The sequence below is a fragment of the Megalobrama amblycephala genome, linkage group LG19, assembly GCF_018812025.1.
Source record: "Megalobrama amblycephala isolate DHTTF-2021 linkage group LG19, ASM1881202v1, whole genome shotgun sequence".
In the NCBI taxonomy this organism is placed as follows: domain Eukaryota; kingdom Metazoa; phylum Chordata; class Actinopteri; order Cypriniformes; family Xenocyprididae; genus Megalobrama; species Megalobrama amblycephala.
The window spans coordinates 21,844,074-21,870,123 of NC_063062.1; the positions used below are offsets into that span (position 1 = coordinate 21,844,074).

At 38.6% G+C, this 26,050-nt stretch overlaps 1 protein-coding gene across 1 annotated transcript in view; it reads left to right on the forward strand.

Annotated features, from left to right (window-relative positions):
* The window catches only part of pclob (piccolo presynaptic cytomatrix protein b), an 81,123-nt gene that overhangs the window by 21,500 nt on the left and 33,573 nt on the right, over nt 1-26,050 (forward strand). The window contains 5 exon segments of the mRNA XM_048168010.1: nt 61-1,104; nt 2,962-4,059; nt 18,959-19,441; nt 19,653-23,558; nt 23,561-25,985. Of these exon segments, the coding sequence (XP_048023967.1) occupies nt 61-1,104; nt 2,962-4,059; nt 18,959-19,441; nt 19,653-23,558; nt 23,561-25,985 (8,956 nt within the window).

Below are 26,050 nucleotides of genomic sequence, written 5' to 3' on the forward strand. Positions count from 1 at the left end.
TGTTCCATCAGTGTCATGGAAGAAAGAATTCAAGAATTCTTTTTTAATCTGTCATTACAGGTAAATCAATGGCTTTGTCTGAACTGCCAGACGCAGCGAGCATTAAATGGAATGGAACCACAAGAACCTCCAAAAATAAATACCCATGAACAACCTGACAATGTCTACACCTCAGCACTGCATCCAAGAACAGAAATTATAACACCAGCTCCACTATCATTAGTCTCAACCAATGTGGTTTCTGATGTTGCTGAAACCCAAAAGAAAGAGATTCAAGCTGCGGGCATCCCTGATAAAACTAAGGGTTCAGTGAATGTCCAAAAGAAAGAATCACCAAAACTGCCAGAGAGTAATATAAAGGCACAACCTGCATCCTCTCAGAAGAAAGAAACATCAGATCCAAAGAAAGATAAGGAGATTGACACACTCTTAAAAGAGGCTAACAAGTCTCCAGAAAAATCTGCTCCACCTCCGCAGGCAGAGCCACCAAAACAGGAACAGAGTTTCTTTGGTTTTGGATTTGGTGGTCCTAAGGTACAGCCTGCTTCCTCTAAGCCACCTGAGTCAACCACTGGGAAAATCTTTGGCTTTGGTGGTCTGACAGAAACAGCTAGATCTCGTTCACCCTCTCCACAGTCTGTTTCTGCTGTCTCTGGGAGAGTTCTGGGCTTTGGATCCTCTATATTCAGCTCAGCGTCTAATTTGATCAACTCAGCTGTTCAGGATGAGTCTTCCATAACACCACCAACTTCTCGAAAAGGATCCACAGTTTCCCAGGTGTCTGCTAGGACTACTCCGCCCTCGTCTCGCAAAGGATCTGCAGTCACACCAGACTCTAGTAAAATTCCACCTGTTGGAGACACTAAACCACATGCAGTGCAAAATGTTGAAAAAACAGTGGAGAAGAAACCAGAAACTAAGCAAGTCACAGAACCCAAACCACCCCAAAAACCTGCTCCTAAAGAAGTCAAGACCAACTGCCCATTATGCAAAGTGGAACTCAACATTGGTTCCAAGGATGCCAAGAATTTTAACACATGCACTGAATGCAAGACAACAGTATGCAGCCAATGTGGATTTAATCCACTGCCTCATCAAACAGAGGTAAGACATTTGACATCTACTTTTTAACATGTTTAAGATCCATGTTCATAACAAACATTTAGATATCTACAGTAAGCCTGTAATTTGCATTGTAATCATATTACAAAAAAAAAAAAAAATCAAAGTCAAAGCCATGACATTCCCCCATGCATTTATTGGTTTCCTATTATTAAGTTCGGTAACACTTTACTTGAAGGGGTGTGCATAAGACTGACATGACACCTTCATAATCTTGACATGACACGTGTCATGAATATGAAGGAGGTTTTATGCATGTTTATGACAACTGTCATTAAGTGTCATTCACTCAATTATGTCATTTTTAATGCAAAGATGACATTGTTTGAGATGTCTTTGTTACGACAACTTGACATAAACCAACACATCATAACCTGTCAGTGTCTTTGTCATGAAAACTTGACATTAGCAAAACATCATAACCTGTCATAAACATGACATAGCAGATTAATTATCAAACTTAAAAAAAACTAATTAGCTTTATGGGTTAACATTACATTACATTATTTTGGTAACATTTCAGTATAGGGAACACATATATAAACGATTAACTATGACTTTTCCCTCAATAAACTCTTAATTTACTGCTTATTATAGTTAATTGTTAGGTTTAGGTATTGGGTAGGATTAAGAATGTAGAATAAGGTCATGCAGAATAAGGCATTAATATGTGCTTAATAATTATTAATAAATAGTCAATATTCTAGTAATATGCATGCTAATAGTAATAAGAAACTAGTTAAAAGACCCTAAAATAAAGTGTTACCATTATTTTATAACAGTGTCATCTTTTTTACGAAATTTGAAATTGTCTATTATCTGACCTTCTGTTGGAGGAAACTTAAAAAAAAACAAACAAAAAAAAACAAACATGAAATGAAATGAAAAATAGTCATGACGCTGTTACAAATTTTTTTGTCAGAGTATTGTCACTTAATGACATTTTAATGACAAGTTCAATTTGTACCACTGTACTTGAGCTCAAGATACATATTTATGACACTATTATAATGGCCTCATGACAGCCAATGTAAAAACCAACGACATGACAGTTTAATGTAATGTTAACCCATAAAGCTAAATAATGTCAAGTTGTCATGACAAAGACACTGACAGGTTATGATGTGTTGGTTTATGTCAAGTTGTCATAACTCGGACATCTCAAACAATGTCATCTTTGCATTAAAAATGACATAATTGAGTGAATGACACTTAATGACAGTTGTCATAAACATTCATAAAACCTCCTTCATATTCATGACATGTGTCATGTCATGATTATGAAGGTGTCATGTCAGTCTTATGCACACCCCTTCAAGTAAAGTGTTACCTTAAGTTCTAATTTAACTTACAGTCTTATATCTGTGTTTACTTTAAATGCTTTTAAGAAGAGTATATCTTTGACCTTTTTGTCCACTAATTGCCTATTTGCTTTTTATTTAAAAAAAAAGAATAATTAACAGAGGCCATTTGTATTCATGCTGTCAATGTGGCAAGCCATTGCAATTCCCAAGACATATTCTATAGCAGTGTGTCTTGAGGCAGTTGGTTTGTGTAATGTAGTATACAAATAATTTTAACAACCGTATTTGACCCTCACTGGCTTTTTTCGTGAATTTCACTTAAAAGATATGTAAAGTAAGGGTAAAAAAATGCATTTGTGACACATTTGTGTCAATGTTAATGATGTGAATGTGAAGTGATTATTTTAACTTTATATGTATAAATGTATGGAGCAGCTGTTTGTATTAGTTATTAGGTTTTCTAGATAGAAACCTAAGACATTAGAGTAGAGGATGTAATGTCTTATTGCCATTGACTGTCCTATAATTATTGCAGGTTGAGGAATGGCTCTGCCTAAGTTGCCAGGTACAACGGGCACAGGCAGGAATGAATGCATCTGAAAGTCCCATAGTGACACCCCAGCCAGTTCCCTTAGTGATGGACAACAAAACTCCTTCCAAAGTTGACAAGGTAGCTACAGCACCAGTTGAGTCCAAACCTGATGAGAAGTTCACCACAGCTGCAGCTGAAAAGAAAGCAGCTCCTGCTCAGGAAATAAAGAAAGAGATCTCAATTCCAGGCCCTCAACCAAAGACAAGCACTGATGCCAAGACAACTGATATGATCACCCCAAGAAAAGAACCTCAAAAGCAAAATAATAATCAACCAGAGCCTGCAAAAACAGAACAGCCACCCAAAGATACAACCATTCCTGTAAAATCTGCTCCACCTACCAAGGTCGAACCCCCAAAACAGGAATCAAATTTCTTTGGTTTTGGATTAGGTGGTCCTAAAGCACAGCCTGGTTCTAAATCATCTGAGTCAACCACAGGGAAGTTCTTCGGTGGCTTTGGTGGCCTGACAGAAACAGCTAGATCTCGGTCACCCTCACCACAGTCAGTTTCTGCTGTCTCTGGGAAAGTTCTGGGCTTTGGATCCTCTTTATTTAGCTCAGCATCTAATCTGATCTCCTCAGCTGTTCAAGATGAGCCGTCCACAACACCACCAACTTCAAGGAAAGGCTCCACGGTTTCTAATGAGTCTGGGAAAGCTACCACAGCACCACCTTCCCGTAAAGGCTCAGTGGCTTCTGCCAAGGCTACACCACCGACATCTCGCAAAGGATCTGTTGCAACGGAACCCAACAAGTTACCTTCTGCAAAACAGACCAAGCCACCTGTTGAAAAGACTCCAGAGCAGCTCAATGAGGACAAAGTATCCAGGATACCTACTTCAGAAAAGGATAAACCTGAATCTGTAAAGGATAAATTAGTAAAACATCCTGAAAGTGTACCTCACCCATCCACCTGCCCACTCTGTAAAGTGGATCTTAACATGGGCTCAAAGGACCCTCCTAATTACAACACCTGCACTGAATGTAAAAGTGTGGTATGTCATCTCTGTGGATTTAACCCCATGCCTCACCTTGCTGAGGTAAGTTGTTGACTATATACCTCTTTTTAAGTCTTTATTGCTGAAGGTCTGGTTTTTACAAGAATCATGTCAATTAGTGTCCATTTAATTATTCTTTTTAATATGTCTTTAGCTGATGAATAAACCCAATAAAAGTGTGGAGGTTAGAATTTTAATGGATGGAGTAATGTCTAACATCTCAGCTTGATTTGATTGCTAATTTAATTTTATTTCTTCACTGAAATACTTCAGACTCGTTTTGGGAGTCTCTCTCCCCCAAATGCAGCCTATTTGATTGTGTCTAGACAATAAGCTTTTTTGATGTCTTTCTCATGTCGTAGCTCTTATGTATTGATGATGACTAATCAGCCGATGTTCTTGGGTGCATGAGTCTGACAGACAGAAAATCTGTGCTGGTGGGTTCTCCAACGTGCAGTTCGTAACCTCTGTTATGCCCACTCATTCTCCAGATGGCTCTTTCCAAATCATTGTAATTTTACTAAAACTCCACAAGGGCTGAGGATGCAACAGAAGAGCCAATAAATGCATTAGCCCTCTGCAGGGACCAATGAGTGATTGGCATTCTTTCAGCCAATAGCGGCCAGTGTAGATTGACTCAACAAAACCCTGCTAAGAAATTAAGTGACTTGTGAATCCAAAGTCTGGAAAATGAAAGTGGGCCCTATTGTCCCCATGGTGATTTAAAACTGCTAATAAATTAAACGATTGGGAATTTAAAGCTTGGAAAATGGGAGTGGGTAGTAGTTCCAGTGATGATTTAATACTGCTGTTTGTGTGCAAAACAAGATAATTTCCAAAAGGTTTTAAAATTATGCATGCACTCTGCATTGCAAATGTGGACAAACTTTTATTTGGTGAGTTGCCCAGGCCTAAGCACGGAGAGCAGAGGCGGTAATCTGCATGAGTGGTATTTATGAGAGCATAGCTTCATGCTAATGCTGAAACGTGCTGAGTGCTGACTCTGTGGGAAGAATCCCTGTGTTTGGACAAAATGTTTGATTACGTAACAGGCTGATTGAAGAGAACCACAGCTCACAGCACACTCTGTTAAAGTGATTGAGGGGTTGTGCAACAGCCTTATGTGATAGAATCTGCAGCAGCTAGGAAATGGGAGGGGTGGTGTGCCTCATGATATCCTAATAAATTGAGCAGATTTTGAGTGTGGGGGTTGGGTGTGGGTGAGTAGTCAAATCTCTACTTTGTGTGAGTGGACTGATGGACTAAAGCTTCCATGCCACCCGCAGCGTGAGCATGGCCACGTGCACAACATGTCAGCCGTCCATCATTTATGCTAATGTGACTTCCTGTGCTTGTGACCCTAACAAGCTGTGTTCATTGCTTCATCAGAGCTGTGATTGTGGATGTAATAAGAAACAGTTTGATTTATGGATTGGTGGATTATTACTGCACACTCAAGAAAATGGCATGCAATGATTGTCTGTTCTGTGTCCTTTTGCAGCTGTTCTCTGTCACTGGAACACTGCAAATCTTATACGATCATAGCATCGCTAATGTTTTTTTAGCAATTTAGCAATTTAGCTTTTCAATACTTTTCCATGCTGGAATGTTTCTATATCATCTTTTTTAGAATTCGGTTATTTAGAAAGTGTAAATGTGATGGGATGGAGATTTAAATTTTAAACTAATCAGTAAACACTTGACTGTGTCATGAAAGCAGTTTACCTGCTAAAATGCACTCCAACAGCGTCGTGTTCACTCTCACAAACTACAGAAGCTATTTTGACAATTAGCTTGCATCTCATTTTCTATCTGCTCTGCATGCTAATCAACAATCACATGTGATGCACTGTTTCCTGGAATTGTGGATTTGTGCAAATACATTTGTGCCCCATCTTTGTAATCAGTATATTTGCAGCTTAATGTACCATGTGTGCAGTGTAGAAACAGCTGTTCTAGGCGAATTTAACTATAATATAATTGGCTCAGTTGGGGTGTTCTGTACACCGGTGTCTTCTGTAAGTCCAGGATAATATCATCTGATGGAAAAAATATGGACTAGTATGTGGACATTTTTTATTAGTGGATATTTGGTAAGGTTTAAAAGTTATAAATATTTATTGTATTCAGAATGGGCACATTGTTCCTGAAGTGTTTTTTTTTTTTTTTTTTTTTGAAAATTTGAGTTTGGTATTGATTTTTGACCTTTTGTTATCCAATTCTTCTTCCCATGGGGCCACACTGTCTAGAACATTTTCTTTTAATGTTTTTAAAGAGTATGTGTATAAGATGGCCACCTTAGAAACAGACAGCCTTGCATTTTTATGTGCTAAATCATATTTGGCATTGCACTGTCATCCTGCCCTTTTGGAAATGACACAGTCAGTCTCTTGTAATATGCCTTTAACATGAGCCTTTGACTCTGGCCTCTACAATCCTGCACCTTCACACAAGAAAACTGACCCTGTGCTTCTGATGTTAATTGAAAAATACAGTGTTTGCCCAAACAACCTTTTGAATGACAATGCATATTCACATAACTGTCATGTGTAAAGCTGAGGGCATAGCTTTATACGCTGATATGTGATATTAAGATATTTAGTGATATGCCGTGTCCGCATCTGGCACACCGTTGGCCAAAAATAGCTTCAGATTTTAATCTACCTCAGCTAGCGTTGTGACAGCGGCTCCAAGAAAGCTGTCGCTGGACCCAAGGGGACTTGTGTAATTTTGGATGCCATCTAACAGCCTATGCTGATATCTTACATTTTGCAATTACAGATTTTGCATAAATGAAAAAAATACAGACATTAATAATTTGTTATTTATGTAGAATAGTATCATGTTGTTTTATCTACGTGAATTATAAGTAACTTTAACTTATACATTTTTATTTTTTCATTACAAGTCCACTTATAATGATAGTCAAGGTTTCTTGCACCAAACAACATTTGATATTTAGTTTTACATTACCATTTCACCTTAGCGCAGTGATATTCTGCAACTAGCCAAGCAACACGCCATTAAGATGAATTTAAATGCTAATCGATAGCTTTCTCCAGGTTTTATAAATCTTTTTTTTTTTATGTCTGGAATCCAACCATTTCTAGTTTATTTAGTGCAGCTTTTATTTCAAAAGATGGTCTATTTGTACTTGAGATTAAGCTTTCAGTTCCATCCAGTTGTTTACATAGCTACTGTATTGAAACTCTTATTACAAAAGAGAAATTCAATTTCGTATGATATGACCCCTTTAAAGAATAGGGAGTGCTCTGTTGTCTTATATGCAGTAATGGACTGAGCAGCGGTGCTTACTGTCTGCTGTGTTTCCTCATTGTTCCTCTGGTGGTTATACACTGGTGCCCAGCTGTGCCTGAGAGAGTTCTGTGTGTTCTCTGTGGGACTGAGTTTTCTATGACATGTCATTAACACGCAGGCACGTGCACAGGTAGGGCTCAACCTGTGCAGGGCACATGCCCTTTTTGTCCTTACACTCCGAAGTGCCCTTTTTTTTGGACGTTTTATTTTATTTATTTATTTTCTTGAATAAATCAATGAATTTTCTTGAAAAAAAATCAATAAATTTACAAATATATTTAGCCTAATAAAGGTATTAAAAAGAGCTTGTGACACAATCTTTTTGGATCCGCTCAAACTGTCAGTCAAACCTCTTAACTCCGCCCCCTGAGTGCAGCGAACTGAAGTTCCACAGCAGAGGAGCTGAACGTCTTGCTACGGTAAATAAATATCTTGTTGTTTGAATAAGTAGGCTACAACGTTGTCTTTATGAAAGAAACATTAGTATGTCTATAAAGTTTCATATTTTATGCATTTGAGGCCTGAGACCGGCGGCGGAGAGAGAGGGAGGGGGCTAGCATTTGCCTTCTAAGTCATAGCCGATACCAATAGCCTACAATAGCCTTAAATAGCCTGTGCATACAGTACAGTAGTATTACATCTTTTATAAATTGAGATTTTGGCCAAACGTATTTTACCACAGGAAAAATTGAGCGCTCATAACCTATTGATGACGACGTAACACGTAGCCTAATGTGATGCCATCGTTTTAATGACGGACAAATTGCACATTTGCACATATTCGCTGGTCAAAAACCCGGCGTAACTGCATTTGAGTTTGACAAAAAAGTGACTGAGTGATCCCCGTCGTCAGCTAGGTAAAATACATTTCTAAGGAATTTCTTCTTTGATTTATGATGGCTATCTGCATACACTTAATTCATTAACATTTAATCGTATTATATATGGTCACACAGTATGGTTAATGTTTACTATGTTAATATGTATTTGCTCGCTAGATAATTTTAATCTAGTATTGTATACTCCCCGCTCTTCACATGTATAAACGTAGTAAAACATGGTTTTACTACAGTAATGTTGTAGGAACTAAAAAACATTACAGAATCATCAGGTCACTGTGCTTCTTTATATTTTATAATGCAGAATGTAATGTGTGTGTATTAATTTGTTGAGAGGGACATCCCTGGATCACAGTGAAGTCAAACATCTTCAAACACATGGCTCACAGAAGATTGCTGTTGTAATAATTTTTAAAGAAGCCCTGAAACCCTGTATATCTATCTATCTATCTATCTATCTATCTCTCTCTCTCTCATATATATATATATATATATATATATATATATATATATATATATATATATATATATATATATAAATAACTGTCATTAATAGTGAATAGATATAAAGCTTGTGAGACTATTATTTTGGGGGGGTTGCCCTTTTTTTCAGTTTCAGCACATGCCCCTCAAAAGGTCTGTGCACGGCCCTGTTAACACGAAACAATGCTCTGATGGTTTACACAACATGGCCATTGTCACCATGCACATAGTTTCTCTGTCCTTCTTTTTCTCCTTTTAGTCTTGAGCTCCTGTGTGTGCAAAAAAAGGTGTGTTTTGGTGTGTCTGTGTGGTTGTGCCCTAGATGCTTTATGCGCAGTAATATGATCATCCCAGTGGCACGGTGCATGGCAAAGAGTTCAAGGTGTGTTCTACTTGCTAATAAATGGTGTTTATTATACTGAGACTCTGAGAGGCACGTAAAACCCGCTAGACTAATTTAATGCCATTAACTAACTCATATTGTATAACCTCACTTGCAAGGGGCCACAGTCAATCTTTTTATGGGGCTAAGCACCAAAGGCGCATCGGCATATGTTGTATCTGTTAGTAATCTTATTCTTCCTTTGCTGCTCTTTTTTATTTTATTTATTTATTTAAAAATGAAATTAAATTTACTTTATTGTCCCTAGTAGGGAAATTTGGAGTAGACTCAAAACGTTCCAACATCACCTGGTACACCTAAAAAATATATACACACACACAATACATACAATAAATATACATCCAATACACAAGCACATAAAAATAGGTGTCACTGCTCCAGATTTAGCAACTTAAATGGTCCATTAAGAAACACACAATATCTATTAAATTGTATCAGGTGAGTTGCAGCGTGAGAGTAAAAAAAAAAAGCGAGTTAGCTCAAATGGGGAAATATTAATAATTATTTACAACTTGTTACGATTAATTATGAATATTTGAATCAGTTAATCAGATTAACTTGATGTAGCTACATTAAGATTACAATCAATTAATCATTTAATTCTGTGAACACTCAGTATTGATTATTAATTATTCTAAGAAGAGGGTATTTTTCATGGCCAGAGAAAAATAATTCTTTCTTAGCATTTACAGCGCTTAGAGCGTGTAACAATTTATCTGCAGGCAGGGAGTCAGAACCAAACATGTATTGTGCACAAGTATGCAGCTATGGAAAAGAATCATTTAACCAGGGAAAGAATCATCAGAATATAATTTCAAAACACCTCGTCAAGAGGATTTTACTACTTATCCTAAAACCCTCTGTTTAGTGAAGAGATTCGATACTTGCATGCCTTGCAGTAGCAGCAGTCTGTTGTTTTAGTTCTTGGTGATTCCGTGAATTAATGGTGTTGAAGTTGCAAACGACTTCTCCTGCTTTGAACAGAAGAAATGACGATGAACTTGCATGGTTAGTTTGACTCTTGTAGTAGGGAAGAGTTCTTTCTCTGTTCTAGGTAAGCACGTTGCTGGGGTGCAGGACGAGAGTGTTGGTCGGAGGAGGCAAGAGAGAGAGGGCAGAACTCTGTGGGGGCTTTTAACCTCTGGTGATGGCCTCTCCTCCTAGGGGTCAGTGGACCAATCATACTTAAGCTTTCGGAAGGAAAGTTTTGCGATCCTTTGTCTTGAACAGATAGTTTGCGTGTAATAGGTTTAGTTACAGATGAAGACGCTATTAAAGTTTCTTGTTATACTAATATGTTGCATAGGTATCAACATAACATTTAAAATCTTCACGGTACGACCCCATAGACACTAAACATGGCATAGGTGAAGTTACATTAAGTGTTGGTTCTATCATAAAACATGTGAATACAATACGGAATACAATACAAGAGACAATACACAAACAGTGATAAATGGATACCATGTCCTGGGTATATGCATGTCATTTATAGAACAGTCTGTCTATAAATTAATGCAGAAAGATTTTCAGGCTTTGTGTGCCTTTCCTATAGCCTGACTCACAATGACTTTTGATGCAGAGCTCTGCATAGTTCGGGTCGTAAAAATCAGTCTTATCAGATGGTGTCCATGGTAATTGAGGTCCTTGCCCAAGTTGATCCTTTGGGGAATGGGTCCGCAGACCCCAGAGTGAGTTTTAAAGATTATTTGTTAAATATGATAAATAATTGTGTCTGATTTGTCTCCGACGTTACAACACTGCTATTCAAAATTTTGGGTTACTATAATTTTTTAGAGTAATGATTTTTATTACTCTAGACTGGAGTAATGGCTGCTGAAAATCCAGCGCTGCCATAAGAGTTTAATTATTTAATTTAATTTAATAAATTACATTTTTAAATATATTAAAATATAAAATTAAATGTGATATTATTCCACAATAGTACTGTTTTACTGTATTTTGATCAAATAAATGCATAAGAGAATTCTTTCAAAAACATAAAAAAGTTTAGCTTATAAACTTTTAACCAAATGACAGTATAAGTTTTCCTTTTTTTTTTTCTCAGTGCAAACAAAGTTTGTCCAATTTTCAACAGTAATTGGCTCAGATTGTCTGTAGCAGGGCTACAAAGATAATTGTGAGGATGCGAAACATTAAAACAAATTATTTCATATTAAAACTAAACTGTCATCAACATTCAGCTTTAGGTCAAAAGCAATAATGCAATAATAAATCTACTTCTAGCCTTTGAACCAGTTGTTTTTTTAAAACACTAGCTGTCAGCAGTTGTCATGGCTACACAAATCTGCACAACCTTACAAGGTATATTTCACAAATCTACTCTGCGTTACAATATTCCATTCCATTAGTGTGCTTTGCTCCATAATTGTTGCTTGCAGCCATTTTTTTTCTGCATAGACAGAGAAATAAATGAGAGAAGCATGTCTGTTGTTTTCATTTCTTTCTATAAAAGATATTGGGCTGTTTTAGATTCTGCAGCGAGCGCAATTTTCAAGAATTGCACTGCAACATGTCTAATTTAATTCTCTTAATCTTTGACCTACACAGTCTTAATGGCATTTATAGGCTGCACATACTCCAACGCATGAAACACAACCAGCTGCGGGAAGAGATATTTCATGTTCTTGAATGCAGACAGCAACTGTTGCCAAGTCAAAAAGGAGAGCTCCCCTGGAGGAGACAGTGGGTGTATAAATAGTCTGAGGCTAGACTAGAGAGATGCACCTAACCTTTTTTTTCCCTTCTCACAAGCTGCTTTTAAAGCAATGAGCTCTCTAGATGCCCCTAGCTGTGTGTCCGTGCGTGCGTGTTTGGCTCTTTAAATGAGAGTAGTCAAAAGAACAACACTAAGGCAGAAACAGAGATTATTTTGAGGCACTCATCATAGTTTGGTCATTTATATAGAAAATTGAAAATAGTTCTGTATCTTTCAACCCACATCTGAGATAAATTGCATGTCTTCAATTATACATTTTGCTGAGGTACACAAGAATAAAAGGAGGATATTGGTTTTTTTTTTGGTTGTTGTTGTTTTTTTATACCTTCTCTTCCCCTCTCTCTCTGTTTATCTGCTTTCTGTCACACCGGTGGGCGGCACGGGCTGGCTCTGTGCCTTCAGTGGCAAGCACTCTGCTTATTACAGATTAGTAGGTCAAGATTCTCTATTATCATTGGGCCTGATTTATTGGGATTGTACCGCTGCGGGGGTGGTTGAAAGCTCACTATATTAGCCAGCTACAACCTTTGCCAAAGGCAGCTGCCAGCAATCAATGCGGTGTCAGACGTAGCTCTGCAATGCTGTGGTCCCATGAAGGAATAGCACCTCCAATATATAACTTTGGCTATAAATTCATCTTACTTCTCAAATGCAAATTTGCTTCTGCTTCTGTAGTAGAGGCAGGTTGACAATAAAACAAACCCTAATAAAACGTACTAGGCCAGTAATTTTATTTTACCTGGAATGTGCCATGAAATGTTTTAGAGGAGCGGATCTCAAACCTGTCCTGGAGTACCACCAGCCCTGCACATTTTGTATGTCTCCCTCATCTATCACACCTAATTCAACTCATAAGCTCATTAGTAGAGACTGCAAGACCTGAAATAGGTGTGTCAGATATAGGGAGTCATACAAAATGTGCAGAGCTTGTGGCATGTGACTATTACATGCATTATATTTGGGCTCTTTGAAAAAGCTGCAGCTTAGAACACTGTTAGTCTGCATTAATTTACAGAGCTTTAGAGAGCAAGCTTTTGCAGCAATGAATGTTGAATACAAAGTGTTATTATCCTAATGGCTTTTGGCATTGCAGATTGCACTGCCCTTAGCAGATGAATGGTAGAGCTATATCTTAAGGAGCTCTTAAGAAAAAAATGAAATTCTCTAGATGGATGCATCGTAGGGATGGGCAATATTGACTTAAAAATATCCCACATTATTTTCTGTTTTTTTTTTTTTTTTTTTTTTGCGGTAACGATATAAATGACGATATAAATATAGTAATAATCATCTTGGCTACAAGTGATAGCTGCATGCAGTCTTGAGAGCCTCAAACACAAACATTGATCTAAAGTAAAACATACCCATCATCAAATAGGCTCCTATAATACACCAATTACATACAAGAATAAAAAAAAAAAAGCCCTTGCAGAAATAGAAAAGTTGCAGATTTACTTGTTTTCAGTGAAAGCGCAGATATGGTTTAAATATGCAATTATGTTGCCCTGGAGAAGAAATTCTTCCAGAATTATTCTTCACCGCATCTCAAAACAATGTACATGAATCTGACAGCTTGATGCGTTTTTTCAAGCCGATGTGGCCGTTGACTCATGTGTTGCATGTGATTCTCCTCAGAATTTGCCTTTGAATGCTACGCGCTCTCCATGGGCGTGGTCGCATTAGTGGATAATGAGGTGACTCGCAAACGACTGACATCTCTCTCTCTCTCTCTTTTTAAACCGATTACATAAACAGAAAATTTATTTCGATTTGACTTACATTATTTAAAACCTGACATTTCATCATTTCTTTACACATATGTCTCATGTTTGTGTGATAAGTATTCACTAAGTTACAGTTCATTTTCTAACGACTATCAGAATGGATTTTATTGAGGAAGAGATAGCAGATCACACATCATATTAGTTTTCTTTATTTTGCAAAAAGCACAGCATTTTGTTTTTACTGTGAGTGCACACAAATAAAAGTAGACATTCTGTAGTTTCAATTGATGTATTACTTTTATCTGTATGACAAAAAATTGAGTATTTTAAGTAGATTTTGCACAACATTCTTGAATGAATAATTTATTAGATGCACGCTTGTCTGTTATTGTAGGGACATCGACTTTACGTTTCACACCCCTAAACATGAGGCTGAACAAAACGAACTGTGATTGGTTGCATGTCAGTCAAACGTCCCCTTGGGCAGTCCTTGGCCAATGAAAGCTGCGATAGAGTCCAGAACTTCTGCTGTCAGTCTGAAGGTCTGGCTACGCGAGACTAATCACAAACGAGTAACAGGTTTCAGTGAATTTAGCCTAAACATTGTATCAGCTATTGATAATATGCTACTTAATTGGATTATTTTCTCTATTACTCCTGGTTAGTTGAATTTGAGGTCATTTAACAGATTAGAACATAGTAAAAGGTCAGATATCTCCTTCTGTGGAGTGTGCATTGTTGCGGTGCTGTAAAGCTTGATGTGTCTTATTAACAGAGAGCTGGTATGTTTTTCTCTTGGGTTAATTACTTAGAACAATGGCCTATGTTAGGCCTGTCTCCAGGCCTGCTGGTCTCCGCTAGTTGTCTATAATTAAAGAGGACTTTGTATGGAGTGCATCCAGGCCCGGCTGGTATAGAACCAGCTGCGGCAGGCACAGAAATGTGCAACAGGAAGGACCAGCTAATGATACTACTCATGGTCATTGTGCTAGGATGCTAACAATGCAACATAAAATTAGGGTAAGGACAGACAAGAGCATTGGACATAATACAAAGTAAACAGTACTGTATATGATTAGAAGATGTCTGTAAGTCTTATGTTTGGAGAACCACTGAAGTTAAAGATATTCAAGTGTTAATTTTTCTAATATTTTTACCCTCTACATTTTTTATGATTGCATTTGTTGTATTATTTAATGGCTTTATCAAGTACTGGATGTTAAACCTTATTAGAAACACTTTATTGCTCATGAAGCCTCTCTTGCTCAGCAGTGCCCTTGAGGGCTGAAAACAAACAAACAAAAAGCATTTGTTTATTTAGAGTTCTGTCATGACAGTTTTCAGAGAGTTTAGCATGGTAATGAGTATGACAATGTTAATATGTTTGGTCTTGCTGCTGCTTTTATTGCTGCTGCTATTTGATTTTTTTTATAGATTTTGCAGCTGCTGCAGAGCAGCAAAGTACGGAACTTGCTATTGCTAATACATACACGACACTCTGCTGTGAGCAAGCAAGACAAGATGCTGCTGTACAAGCATACATGAATTACCCACGTAGCAGATATATGCAGGTGGAGCTGGGGAGGGTGGAGGGTTTCTGAAAGCACACTGCAAACTGCTACCACAAACAATTGGCAAGAATTTGAATGTTGAGCAGCAAGCTCATTGGCTACCAATGCATCAGGAACCAATCAGCTGTGCCCTATTGAGAATGATGTAATTGCAAGCAGATTGGGTTAAGGACTTATGAGCCTACACCATCTAGAGTTTCATGACAGAACTTTGTATTGTCCCCTTGGTCCTGGCAAACCTGAAAATATGAGAACATTTCAAAAGCATGATTTCCAGGCCTGGAAAAGTCCATTTAATATAATAGTAATTTCTGTAGTCAATACAGTTTTAGTAATAGTCAGTATTTCAACTTTGACTTTTTGTGAGTGCAATTGTGATAAAAGAGCAACAATAAAATTGTAACAAATTAAATCGGCAGATTTCATTTACTCTACAAGGCCTGGCAGAAATCAGATTTTCTCTTGTATGTGTTTAAATGTCTGAAAAGCTACTTACAGATAAACACATTCAAAAGAAATTCTGTGTCTGTTAAACAGAATTGAATTACTCAATTAAGTCTGTATGTGATTCTTTAGGACATTTTTTTTGTAAGTTTGTACCAATGTACCAGAAGTTTTGACTTTCATATTTCATAGTAAATGGCAGGAATAGCAAAACAAGTGCAACCAGCCATACTAACACTTTGAGTTGGGAATCTACGATGCTGGGTAATGTTGCATGATTGTTCACTGCTGTGTTGCATGAAAAAAAAAAAACTCAACACAGTTGTTGTTCTTATTCTTATGTTGACTGGATTTTACTTGCTAACTGTAACTTTGGTCAGAATGTCCTCAAAATGTGCTTTTTCTGTTCTGTGAAACATTATTTTCTCATCTATTAGAGAGGCATGGTCTCTGTATGTCCTTATCCCCATATTGCCATAGTGTCAAATGTGAAACTAACGAATATGAAAGTCCATTTCTCCTAGAAAAGTATAAATCAACCACAAATTAATCATATAGTCTTTGTTATTCAGGGATGCTGACATTGATATTTCTTCCCAAATGCTTTAGCAGATGTAATTGATCTCAGAGAATGATATCTCTCATTGACTGTTGTAGAATGAATGCAATCACCATGGCATGTAGTTAAATTCTTCTGAAAAAGCATCTGCTGTGCCATTTTCTCAGATCTCTATTGGAATAAAATACAGACAATCAAAGTAATGGTGAGGAAGCATTTAGAGAATACAGAGGAAGAATTTTATAAACGACTAAAGAGACTCTGCAGCTTTAGATTGTGAATGTTGGCAAAATATTCTTAAAGTAATGTCCCAACACTATTGATAATACCATATTCTGTCAATACAAATTGCATATGTATTTATTCCTTCCAACACAAAAACACATCCTATGTGTGCAACCCCTAACAAACACATCTGATTAGGGTTATGCGAATCCCAAACTAGTATTTCTGAAGACAGATTAGTCATGTAGTCATTCAGGCAATACACAGGCTAATCGATTTGGAAAAAATATGTAGTTTTGTGCATCCCTGTTTTATACCTTGATTAAGCACTTTTTGGATATTTTCCTGTTTGTAGCATCCACAAATTCCTTTTTGTTTTTGCTGACATATTTATGTGCCATGATCAGCCCTCTACATTGCCTGCATACAGTAATGACAAGCAGCAGTGATGAGGACATTCTTTCACAACGTTGTACATACAGGAAAAGATGATTGATTCCTTTTATTTTTAATTAATCCTCTGATTGGTTTCCCTGCTCTGATGGTCCTGTGCGTTCTCCTGATTTGCATATGTATAAGCCAGTCAAGTTATCAGTTAGAAGTGATGATTGCACTTTTTCTGAAGCCCCAGCCAGTGTTGATATGAGCTTGTTCTCATTTCTTTTTGCAACCATGGACATTTCTGTACATTCATGTAATGGCTGTGTTTGTGAGTTAATTTATCTTGCTCTAATAGAGGATTTTGCAGATTTGCATATCTAGTTTATAGTAGGGTAGTAGTTATCTGGTATATCATGTTCATATTTGTTGTGTTATTTACTGGATTTATTAAGTACTGGATGTTATTAGAAGCACTGTATTCTTCATGAAGCCTCTCTTGCTCAGCAGTGCCCTTGAGGGATTTTCTCAATAAATAGGCTGCTCTAGGCAGTTGCCTCACCAATGTGATTATTCACAAATTTTCCCAATATCACAAGAACTACAAAGCTTTTCCAAACAGTTGATGTTTATTAAGATGCAGATTATCTTTGTATATTAAAATATAATTGACTTTGCCTTTAGTTTTACTAACACTTTACACTTTTTTTTTAATTGCAAGGTCATAAAATGTATAAACCATTCTGTTAGGCCTAGCTGGCCTAATCTTCATAAGTGACTGATTTGGAAAGCTATTTACCCTAGAGTTTGAAATTAATGTAATTAATTGCTAACATTACAATTCAATAGCAAAAAAATACATACTGAATAAACTAAACTATTATAATGATGATTAAATTAACTCTCAACTTTTTCCACAATCTTGGATTATTTTTTTATTAATTTTCCTTAACTTTTAATCATAACATTCCTCTTCATTGTCATAAATTTTTCCTTAATTCATGTTTTTTTTTAATGTTTTCTGAGTGGTCTTAGCTTTGGAAGCATGCCCAGGTGCCTTAAAATGCTGTCTAGGTAGGCTGCTCACAAAGATTTGGTACAGAGCTAAAGGTCCAGGACAAACTGTGCTCCAGGGGACATAAATCTTATCTGGTTTCCATGGTGACACTTAGTAATGACCCAGTCAAACCCTTGTTCTTTAGTCCGGTATTTTACTGTAATTCAGATGTTCTTAGGAGGAAGGCTGTCCTGATCTACCTCATTGAATTATCCTCTTTGTCTGTGATTACATGTGTTTACCATCATCTGGCTGTGCCTAATTTCTTCTCCCTGGTATACAATGTTAAAAACACCCAAATTACATCTGCCAGCTTTCTGTTGCAATCATTAATAAACTGTCATTAGAGAGAGAGAGAGAGAGAGAGAGAGAGAGAGAGAGAGGCTGAAATACAAATGATCTACAAATAAAGAGATTTAGTAGGATTTTCCTAACAGAATAGCTATGTTGAAAAGGAGTTACGGCTTCAGTCTGGTCTGGAGTTAGTCTTGGGATTTGTTTTTCAATTTCTTTCCTTGGAAATGCATTTGCATACCCCCTGCTTTTTAAATTATTTGATTTACAATGCAATTTCTAAGAAAATGTTGTTTCTATAATCACAGCTTTGTGAATAAGCCTTTGAGTATGACAAAAGAGATAGAGGGGGTGTTACATCATAAAGAACAGTACTCAAGTCAGGCCATGTGCCAATGAATTATGGTTTGTTTGCGTCACTGGATGTGGGAATAAACCCTAATCTCCTGTTCAGTTATGTACTCAGTGTAAACGTTTTTTTTTCTCTCTCTCTTTCTCTCACACACACACACACACACACACACACACACATCACGTGCACACACCACACACACACACTGCACGGACAAAACACATGTAAACATGGTTTCTTGTAGGAACAGAGGCAGGTGGCTCTTATTTGCAAGAATAATGAAAAGAATGGCCTTTTTAAAAATTGCAGAGGATAGTGCATTTATTGTTCATTTATTCTAAATGCACTAAGATTGTTACATATTGACGCATATTTCATTTCTAATAGTATGATACCACTTGAACAATAAGGGCCATCACTTTATTTGGGATCACTGAATTGATAGGATGCCTGTATTTCTTGGATATATTTTAATATTATTTAAGTTTTTTTTGTTTGTTTGTTTGAGTATGTTTTCATATTTCATTGTGTTTTTGTTTTTTGTTTTTTTGCAGGCTGAGTGGTTGTGTTTGAATTGTCAAACACAGAGAGCTATAACTGGGCAGCTGGGAGACATGGGGAAAATATCAATATCAGACCCTGTATCCACAAAAGACAAGCCTACAGTCACACCCAAAACACAGCTGTCCGAGACACCTGCACCTACACAGGCACCTACTCTAAAATCCAAGCCAAAACCATCGCCCGAAAAGCAGGCAGAGGAGAAAACCTCCTCTACTACTGTTGCAAAGTCAGCTGTGACCACTCCAGCAGTCCCGGCACCTCTCTCTGTTGTGCCTACTACAGATATGCTGCAGACTGAGATGACAGCTGTGGTGGCACCAATACCAGCTGCAGAGTCTCAGAAAGCTGTTATTACTGATGCTGAGGTCACTTTGAAAGAAACAGGCAAAGACAAAGTCCCAGACGAGACACAAGTTGAAAGGGGATCAATGTCTACGCTTCCAGCAGTGCCAATTGAGGCAGATGTAGTAAAGGTATAGTATTACATACATATTATTGAGCAATGCAAGAAGCTGTTGTTTTTAACTTACTCAAATGTTGATTTATATTGATATATTAAAAAGAATTGTTTGTTATGAATAGAATGCAGGTTTGTTTAAAGGAGACAACTACAATAGTAATTTCATGGTAATTTCTTGGCATTACAGATTTTATTTCATTGTTTTCTTTCTTCATTATTTGCAGGTTAAAGAAGATACATATACTCATCCTGCAATGAAAGGACAACAGGAAGATGTTGTAATACAAATGGATAGAAGTCTTTCAGAAAGTTCTAAAGTAGACAGCTTAAAAGCAGATGTTAAAGAGCAACAAAGAAAGGACATCTTGCCGGTTTCAGTAGAATCATACAGCTCAGCTGAGGAAGAGCTTAAGGAGATACAGAGAATCAGTGAAATGGCCATAAAAGAAACTGCTACAAAACTCTTGCCTGTTAGAGCACAGGATAGTGTAAAACAATACCATGAGGACAGCAGTGAGAGTGAACCCTCCCCTCAAATACAGCGAAGAAGAGTGAGGCCTGCTTCCTCCAGCAGTGAAGAATACAAACTAGACAGTTCAAATTCTGGAGATGATGAAGAGTTCATAAGAAGACAACTTATGCACATGGGTGAAGATGAGAACTTACCATCTGATGAGGAAAACCATGTCAGAGAAGAGCAACAAATACAGCAAGAAACCAGAGAGGCTGAAAAATCAGATGATTCAATAAAGCATAAACGAGCCCTAAAGAAACTTACTGTAGAACCTGAGGAGAGTTCTGATATCAGCCTGTCTTCTCATGACCAAGATGATCAAGTTGGCCAAGTCATCCCTGTTTCAGAAGCATTGGAAGAATACAGAGTGGAAATAGATGAGTCAAATGATAATGAGAATATCATAGCCACTGACACCACAGTAGTTGCCATTACACAAACTCCTGTTAGACAGACCACAGAGGAGTATGAGAGTCTGATCGATGACTTGTCCAAGGGTGATGGGTCTTCCAGTGTTCAGGTATCCAGCATTACGCCAGGAACAGCTTCACCTACTTCAGTGTCCTCTATCGATGAAGACAGTGACAGTAGCCCAAGTCATAAAAAGGCAAGAGCAGAGAGTAAACAGCAAAGAAAGGCAAAACACAGACCACATGGCCAGGCCCTTCCCACTATAGAAGACTCGTCTGAGGAGGATGAGATACGTGAGGAGGGTGATCAACAGATGGAGCAGGAAAATGAACAAGAAGATCAGCAGCAGTTAAGAAAGGTCACAAAAAAATTTAGGACCGAAAGAGATGATCTGGGCACGCAAAGGAGACGTGATCATTTGACTAAAACTGATAAATTACAACAGATTGCAGGGATGGGGGAACGCAAGTCCTCCTTCTCTGACATTTCACCTAGTGTTGAATCTGAACCAGAGAATGCAGAATACAAAACATTATCATCTGAAACATGTGATGCTGCAGAGAAGCCATTAAAGAGTGCTGAAGAGGTATATGAGGAAATGATGCAGAAAGCACAGGAATACAAAACATCAGAGAAACGCACACCACCTGATATTGAACCATTATATGGAGGCATGTTAATAGAGGACTATGCTTATGAAACTTTAGTTGAGGAGCAAGAACAGACTGCAACAGCTTTTGGTAAAGTCACCCATGAGCAAGATTTCAGAAAGATGTCCGAGCATGAGTCGGTGAGGATACTTATGACACCAGACGAGGCTTATGAGGAAATGATGCATAAAAGGAATAAAATCTTGCAAAAAGAAGAGGAGGCTCAGCATGCACATGCATCAAAGGTCGACACATCCTTACCGCTTCATGTCAGTGAGACTTGTTATGTGACTATCCCTGGAAATGATGCGCTTACTTCAAATAAAAATGCAAAGCCATTGTTGCAAACAGAGGATGCCTATGAAGAGCTACTGAATACACAAAAAGATGTTTTAACACCAGGAACAAGTCCAACTCAATCAACTCCTATTTCTCCTGCCTCCCCTCTGACTGTGTCTGAGTCATCATATGATTCCCCCGAGGTGATTCTCATCCCTTCAAGTGGGGAAGAAGACAACCTAGCTGAACCTATTGAGTGCATTTTGGAGCCTTACATTACAGATTCAACATCTACACAGGATGTATCTGTGAATAAAGCATTATATCCAATTCCTGACTTAAAGATCACTCAGTGCTCCTCTGGTGAAGAGGAAATTGAAGAGGAGGACAGTGTCATACAAGAAAAAATGTCATCTGAGCCAACTGATATTGCTCAAAGTGAAGAGGAACTACAAGCTCCAGAAGAGTCATTTGAGGCTGCTCCCATTTCTGTAATCTGTGAAGTTCCTTCATCGAAACATGTTGTGGAGACAACAGCAATGTCACCACTGTCTCCACCGACATCCCCAGCAGTCTCATCCCCAGATTCAAATATAGAACTTACAACAGTATCATCATCCTCTCCAGTTTCTGGCCAGACATCTACTCCAGCTAGCCCCAGTGTTGCTGATATTTCTGCCCCAGTTGTAATTCAAATGCCGGACTTAATGTCTGAGCAAGCCACAGTGCACCTTTCACTTGCAACTGCTCCTGTTGCATCTTCCACACAGATTATTGGATCCCCTTCACCGGTCATTCCAGTCTCATCACATGTCTCAGAAAATGCTGGCACTCTGACTCCTTCTAAAGTTCTTGTTGCAAAGCCAACAGTAGGTCCAAAACCAAACCTAGCTCCAAAACCAACAATTATACCAAAATCTACACAGGACACAGTCCCTACTCCAGATAGGGTTTTATCCTATACACTGGATTCAGCTCAGAAACCTTTGACTGATGCAATACATGAATCATCTTCATTTGCTAAATCAGCCTCTACAGACAAACAAACTGTTGCACCAATGACTTCTCTAAATGAAGACCATGTGAAAACTCCTACAACAACTTTTACTACACCTATTGTTCAATCTCAAGAAGCGTCTTTAATAGAAACTTCTGTTGTTGTTCAAATGCCAGATCTTGTGTCCCCCTCATTAGAGCATCCAGTTCTAGAACAAACTTTGGTTTCAGAGCCTACCTTGCCATCCACTGCCCTCAAGAATCAGATTACTACAACTACCCCCATTGTTTCCCAAATGCCTGACCTGGTCACATCTCCATCACAGTCAATCTCTGTGACTTGTCCAATACCTTCTCAAACCTATGCCCCACTTTCAGCTACAGTTTCAGCAGTGGATCAAGCACCAATCTCTGTTCCAACTATGGTATCACCCTTAATACCAGCAAATGTTTTCTCTACAGAGCAAACCAGCTCAGTTGTTGAACAAGTGGCCACACCACCATCTGCCTGTACCACTATACCTGCTTTAGTAAGAGGCACTCCTCCTCCGGCCAGTGTTTCTATTCAAATTCCTGTTCAGAGACCAGTGGAAACAAGATCAGCCATGGCACCCCCATTAGACCAAGCAGTCCCTATTTCACCTCCAACAGATCACAGAGACTGTATTGCTGCAAAGACAGTCTCTGTTGTTTCACCTACCATTACTACAACTGTTGCTTTTGGAGCATCACCCTCCCAACCAGTTCACTCTATACTGGCTGATATCCAGCCAAGGATGGCAGAAATACTGCAGAAAGATGATGCAATTTCTTTACAACAATCAGTTTCTCAAATCATTTCTCCTGTTGTACAGACACAGGAAGGTCAAGCTGCTGTCAGACTGCCAAATCTTGAAAATGTGGTGGTTAAAACAACTATTGAAGATGGGAGGGGACACCCTGTTATTGTTAGCGTTTCTCCTTTTACTTATCCAGCCACTGTATCAAGTTTCATCACTGATTCAACAGTTCCACCTTTTATGACATCTGAAAAACCTCATGTGTCTCAAGAAAGAACAGATAGACCAGTGATTTCATTTCCACCACCCCCCACAGCTTCACCACCAGAACTGCCATATAGCACATTACCTAAAGCTGATTTTAACCAGCAAAAGACTGTTCCAACTCCCTCATCAGTTACAGCAACTCCACCTGAACCCCCAGCAAATATGGCCGGTGTGACTGTAATACCAGCTGTAACCCCAACACACAAATCACCACCCCCTGTCCCCCCCCAAACCTGTCTGTATTCCCCCCAGGATTGGTATTTAGTCACAGATCAAGAGAGAGTGTAAAGCCACCAGTTAGCCCCGAACCAGTTGTTGTTCAAGCAGTTCGTGCTGCAACATTGCCAAGAACAAGAGAACCTCCAAATGCATTGTCACTAAGTTTGACTGCCCCTGTTGAGACCAAGTACAGTGCTTCATCACCAAAATCACCCTTGTCCCCCAGATTTGCTAGAACTCTTGAAACATATGTGGTGATAACATTACCCTCAGAACCAGGATCACCTGTGGAGGGCATTACAACTCAAGCACATATGAGAAGATCATCACTGCCAACTCCCAGGCAGCCTGTTCCATCTGATGCTCCAAGAGTGTTTGTTCCAGCTGTAGTGGATGCACCTGTATCATTAATTTCAGCACAAATTGTAGCAGCTCCACCAAAGGGTATCTCAGCTTTAAATGCAGCAGTGCCCTGTGTGGTGAAGACACCTGACTTTGCTTCAGTCACAATGGAGACTTATATCACTCCAGCTGTGGATTCAACACAAAGTATTACAGCACCTTGTGTAACGGTTTTAGAGATGCCACTTGCTTCTGTGCAACCATCGGTTTCAGCACCACTTGTAGTGTCATCATCAGAAGTAGCACAGACTATGAATGTTGTTTCTCATGTCACAATGGAGAATACAATGCACTTCCCATCTGTGAATGTAACACCACATGATAGAGCACCATTAATGGCATCTTCTGCTTTGATTTCAGCAGCACCTGTTGCAGAAGCAGCAGCAGCAGCAGCACCACCACCACCACCCATTGCTATGGGACCACCAACATATCCAGCAATGATGTACAGCGCACCTTCCATGGTTTCTAATCTTCCCATGCCTTCAGCCTCAGTGGTGAATACATCAAAACCATCAGCAGAGGTACCAGTAGCCTTAACGCCAGTGTCAGGAGTTTCTGCTGCTCAGCATACAGTGAGTGATGTACGACAAGAACTTGAGATGCAACAAATGCTAACAACATATTCTGTACCAATAACAATAACCCAGATTCCAATCCCAGCTCAAAATGAAGGCATTCCTGGTTTGGATATGGAAGAAGTACTAATAGTCTCAGCTTCAGAAGAGGCATTGACTGACATGGATCCCTCACCAGTTCCAATAAAACGGCTTCAAGAGCAGCAAACAGTTTATGAACAAAAACAAGAAACTCCAGTAGTGACTTTTGCAACATCTGTGCCACCATTACCAGTCACATTTACCCAATTTACAAAATCTATTGAGAGTCAAGAAATACGTGGACAAGATAAAGTTATATCAAGCATGAGCCAAGTCTATTCTGCAATCTCAACAACTGAGCAGCATCCTGACACATTGCCTAATCTTGTAACCCAAGTTGTCACAACTGAAGTGCAAAGAACAACTGTGTCAGTTGTCCAGGAAAGGATTCCTGTCGAACCCATACCTGAACCTGTGAGTGCTACAATCACAGTCCAGCCAGAAGTCCATTTTAAGCCCAAACAGAATGGAAAAATACACTACCCTGGTGATGTTATAGATCTTACTACTTTTAAAGTGAATGTTTCGATGACTGATCAAGGGATGGATCTTACAGCCCCAGATTCAAGTAGGTCTTCCTTGTCAAGTGAATCAAGTGGACGGCAGGCCACTGCTGTACAGCCAGAAATAGTGAATCTTAGTGCTGAAATAATCCCTGCTACAACACTCTCTGTTGTAACTGATAGCATAACAATTGTCACTTGCACAGCTACAATTGCCTACAACAACAACACAGTTGACAAGCCTCTGGACCTGGGAAATGCTACTTCAGTGCCTCTTCCACTTACCACATACAATCCATTTGAGCCACTTGCACAGATAGTGTACAGACCTGTGAATTCTCAACCTAAGCCACCAACCAGTGCAGAGATTCCTATTAACCTGTCATACAGAGCTGTTGCAAGCACAGCTTCTCCTCTAATGCCTGTTCCTGTAAATGCCACTGCTGGTATGCCAATGCATACAGAGCCATCAGCAGTTGGACCCGTTGATCTTACCACTTCTAAGACAATGAAAACCATGGTTGCTTTGTCCCCATCTTCTGGAGTAATCACAACTGTTGTGGAAGATGATGGTACACCAGTTGATCTTACATCTGGAAGACAAACCGTTTGCTGTGATGTAATCTACAGGCTTCCTTTCACAGGAAGCTGCAGAACACAGCCACCTGTGACCACACAACCAGACAATCAAATTGGCTATCAAATTAATATTGCCACAACACCTGTCATTGAAGATCTCAGTACCATGAAGGCTTCGATATCAGACAGTAATTTCAGAGAAACTGGGTTCTTTGGGTATGAAAGGAAGAATGGATTCACCTATCAGAATGGGGCATCTGAGGGGGCTATAGATTTGACATCAGCTAAAATGTCAACAGGTCAGTATTAAAGTGCACATGTATCTATTTTGCATGTTAATGTTAAGAAATGTACTTTTTATTGA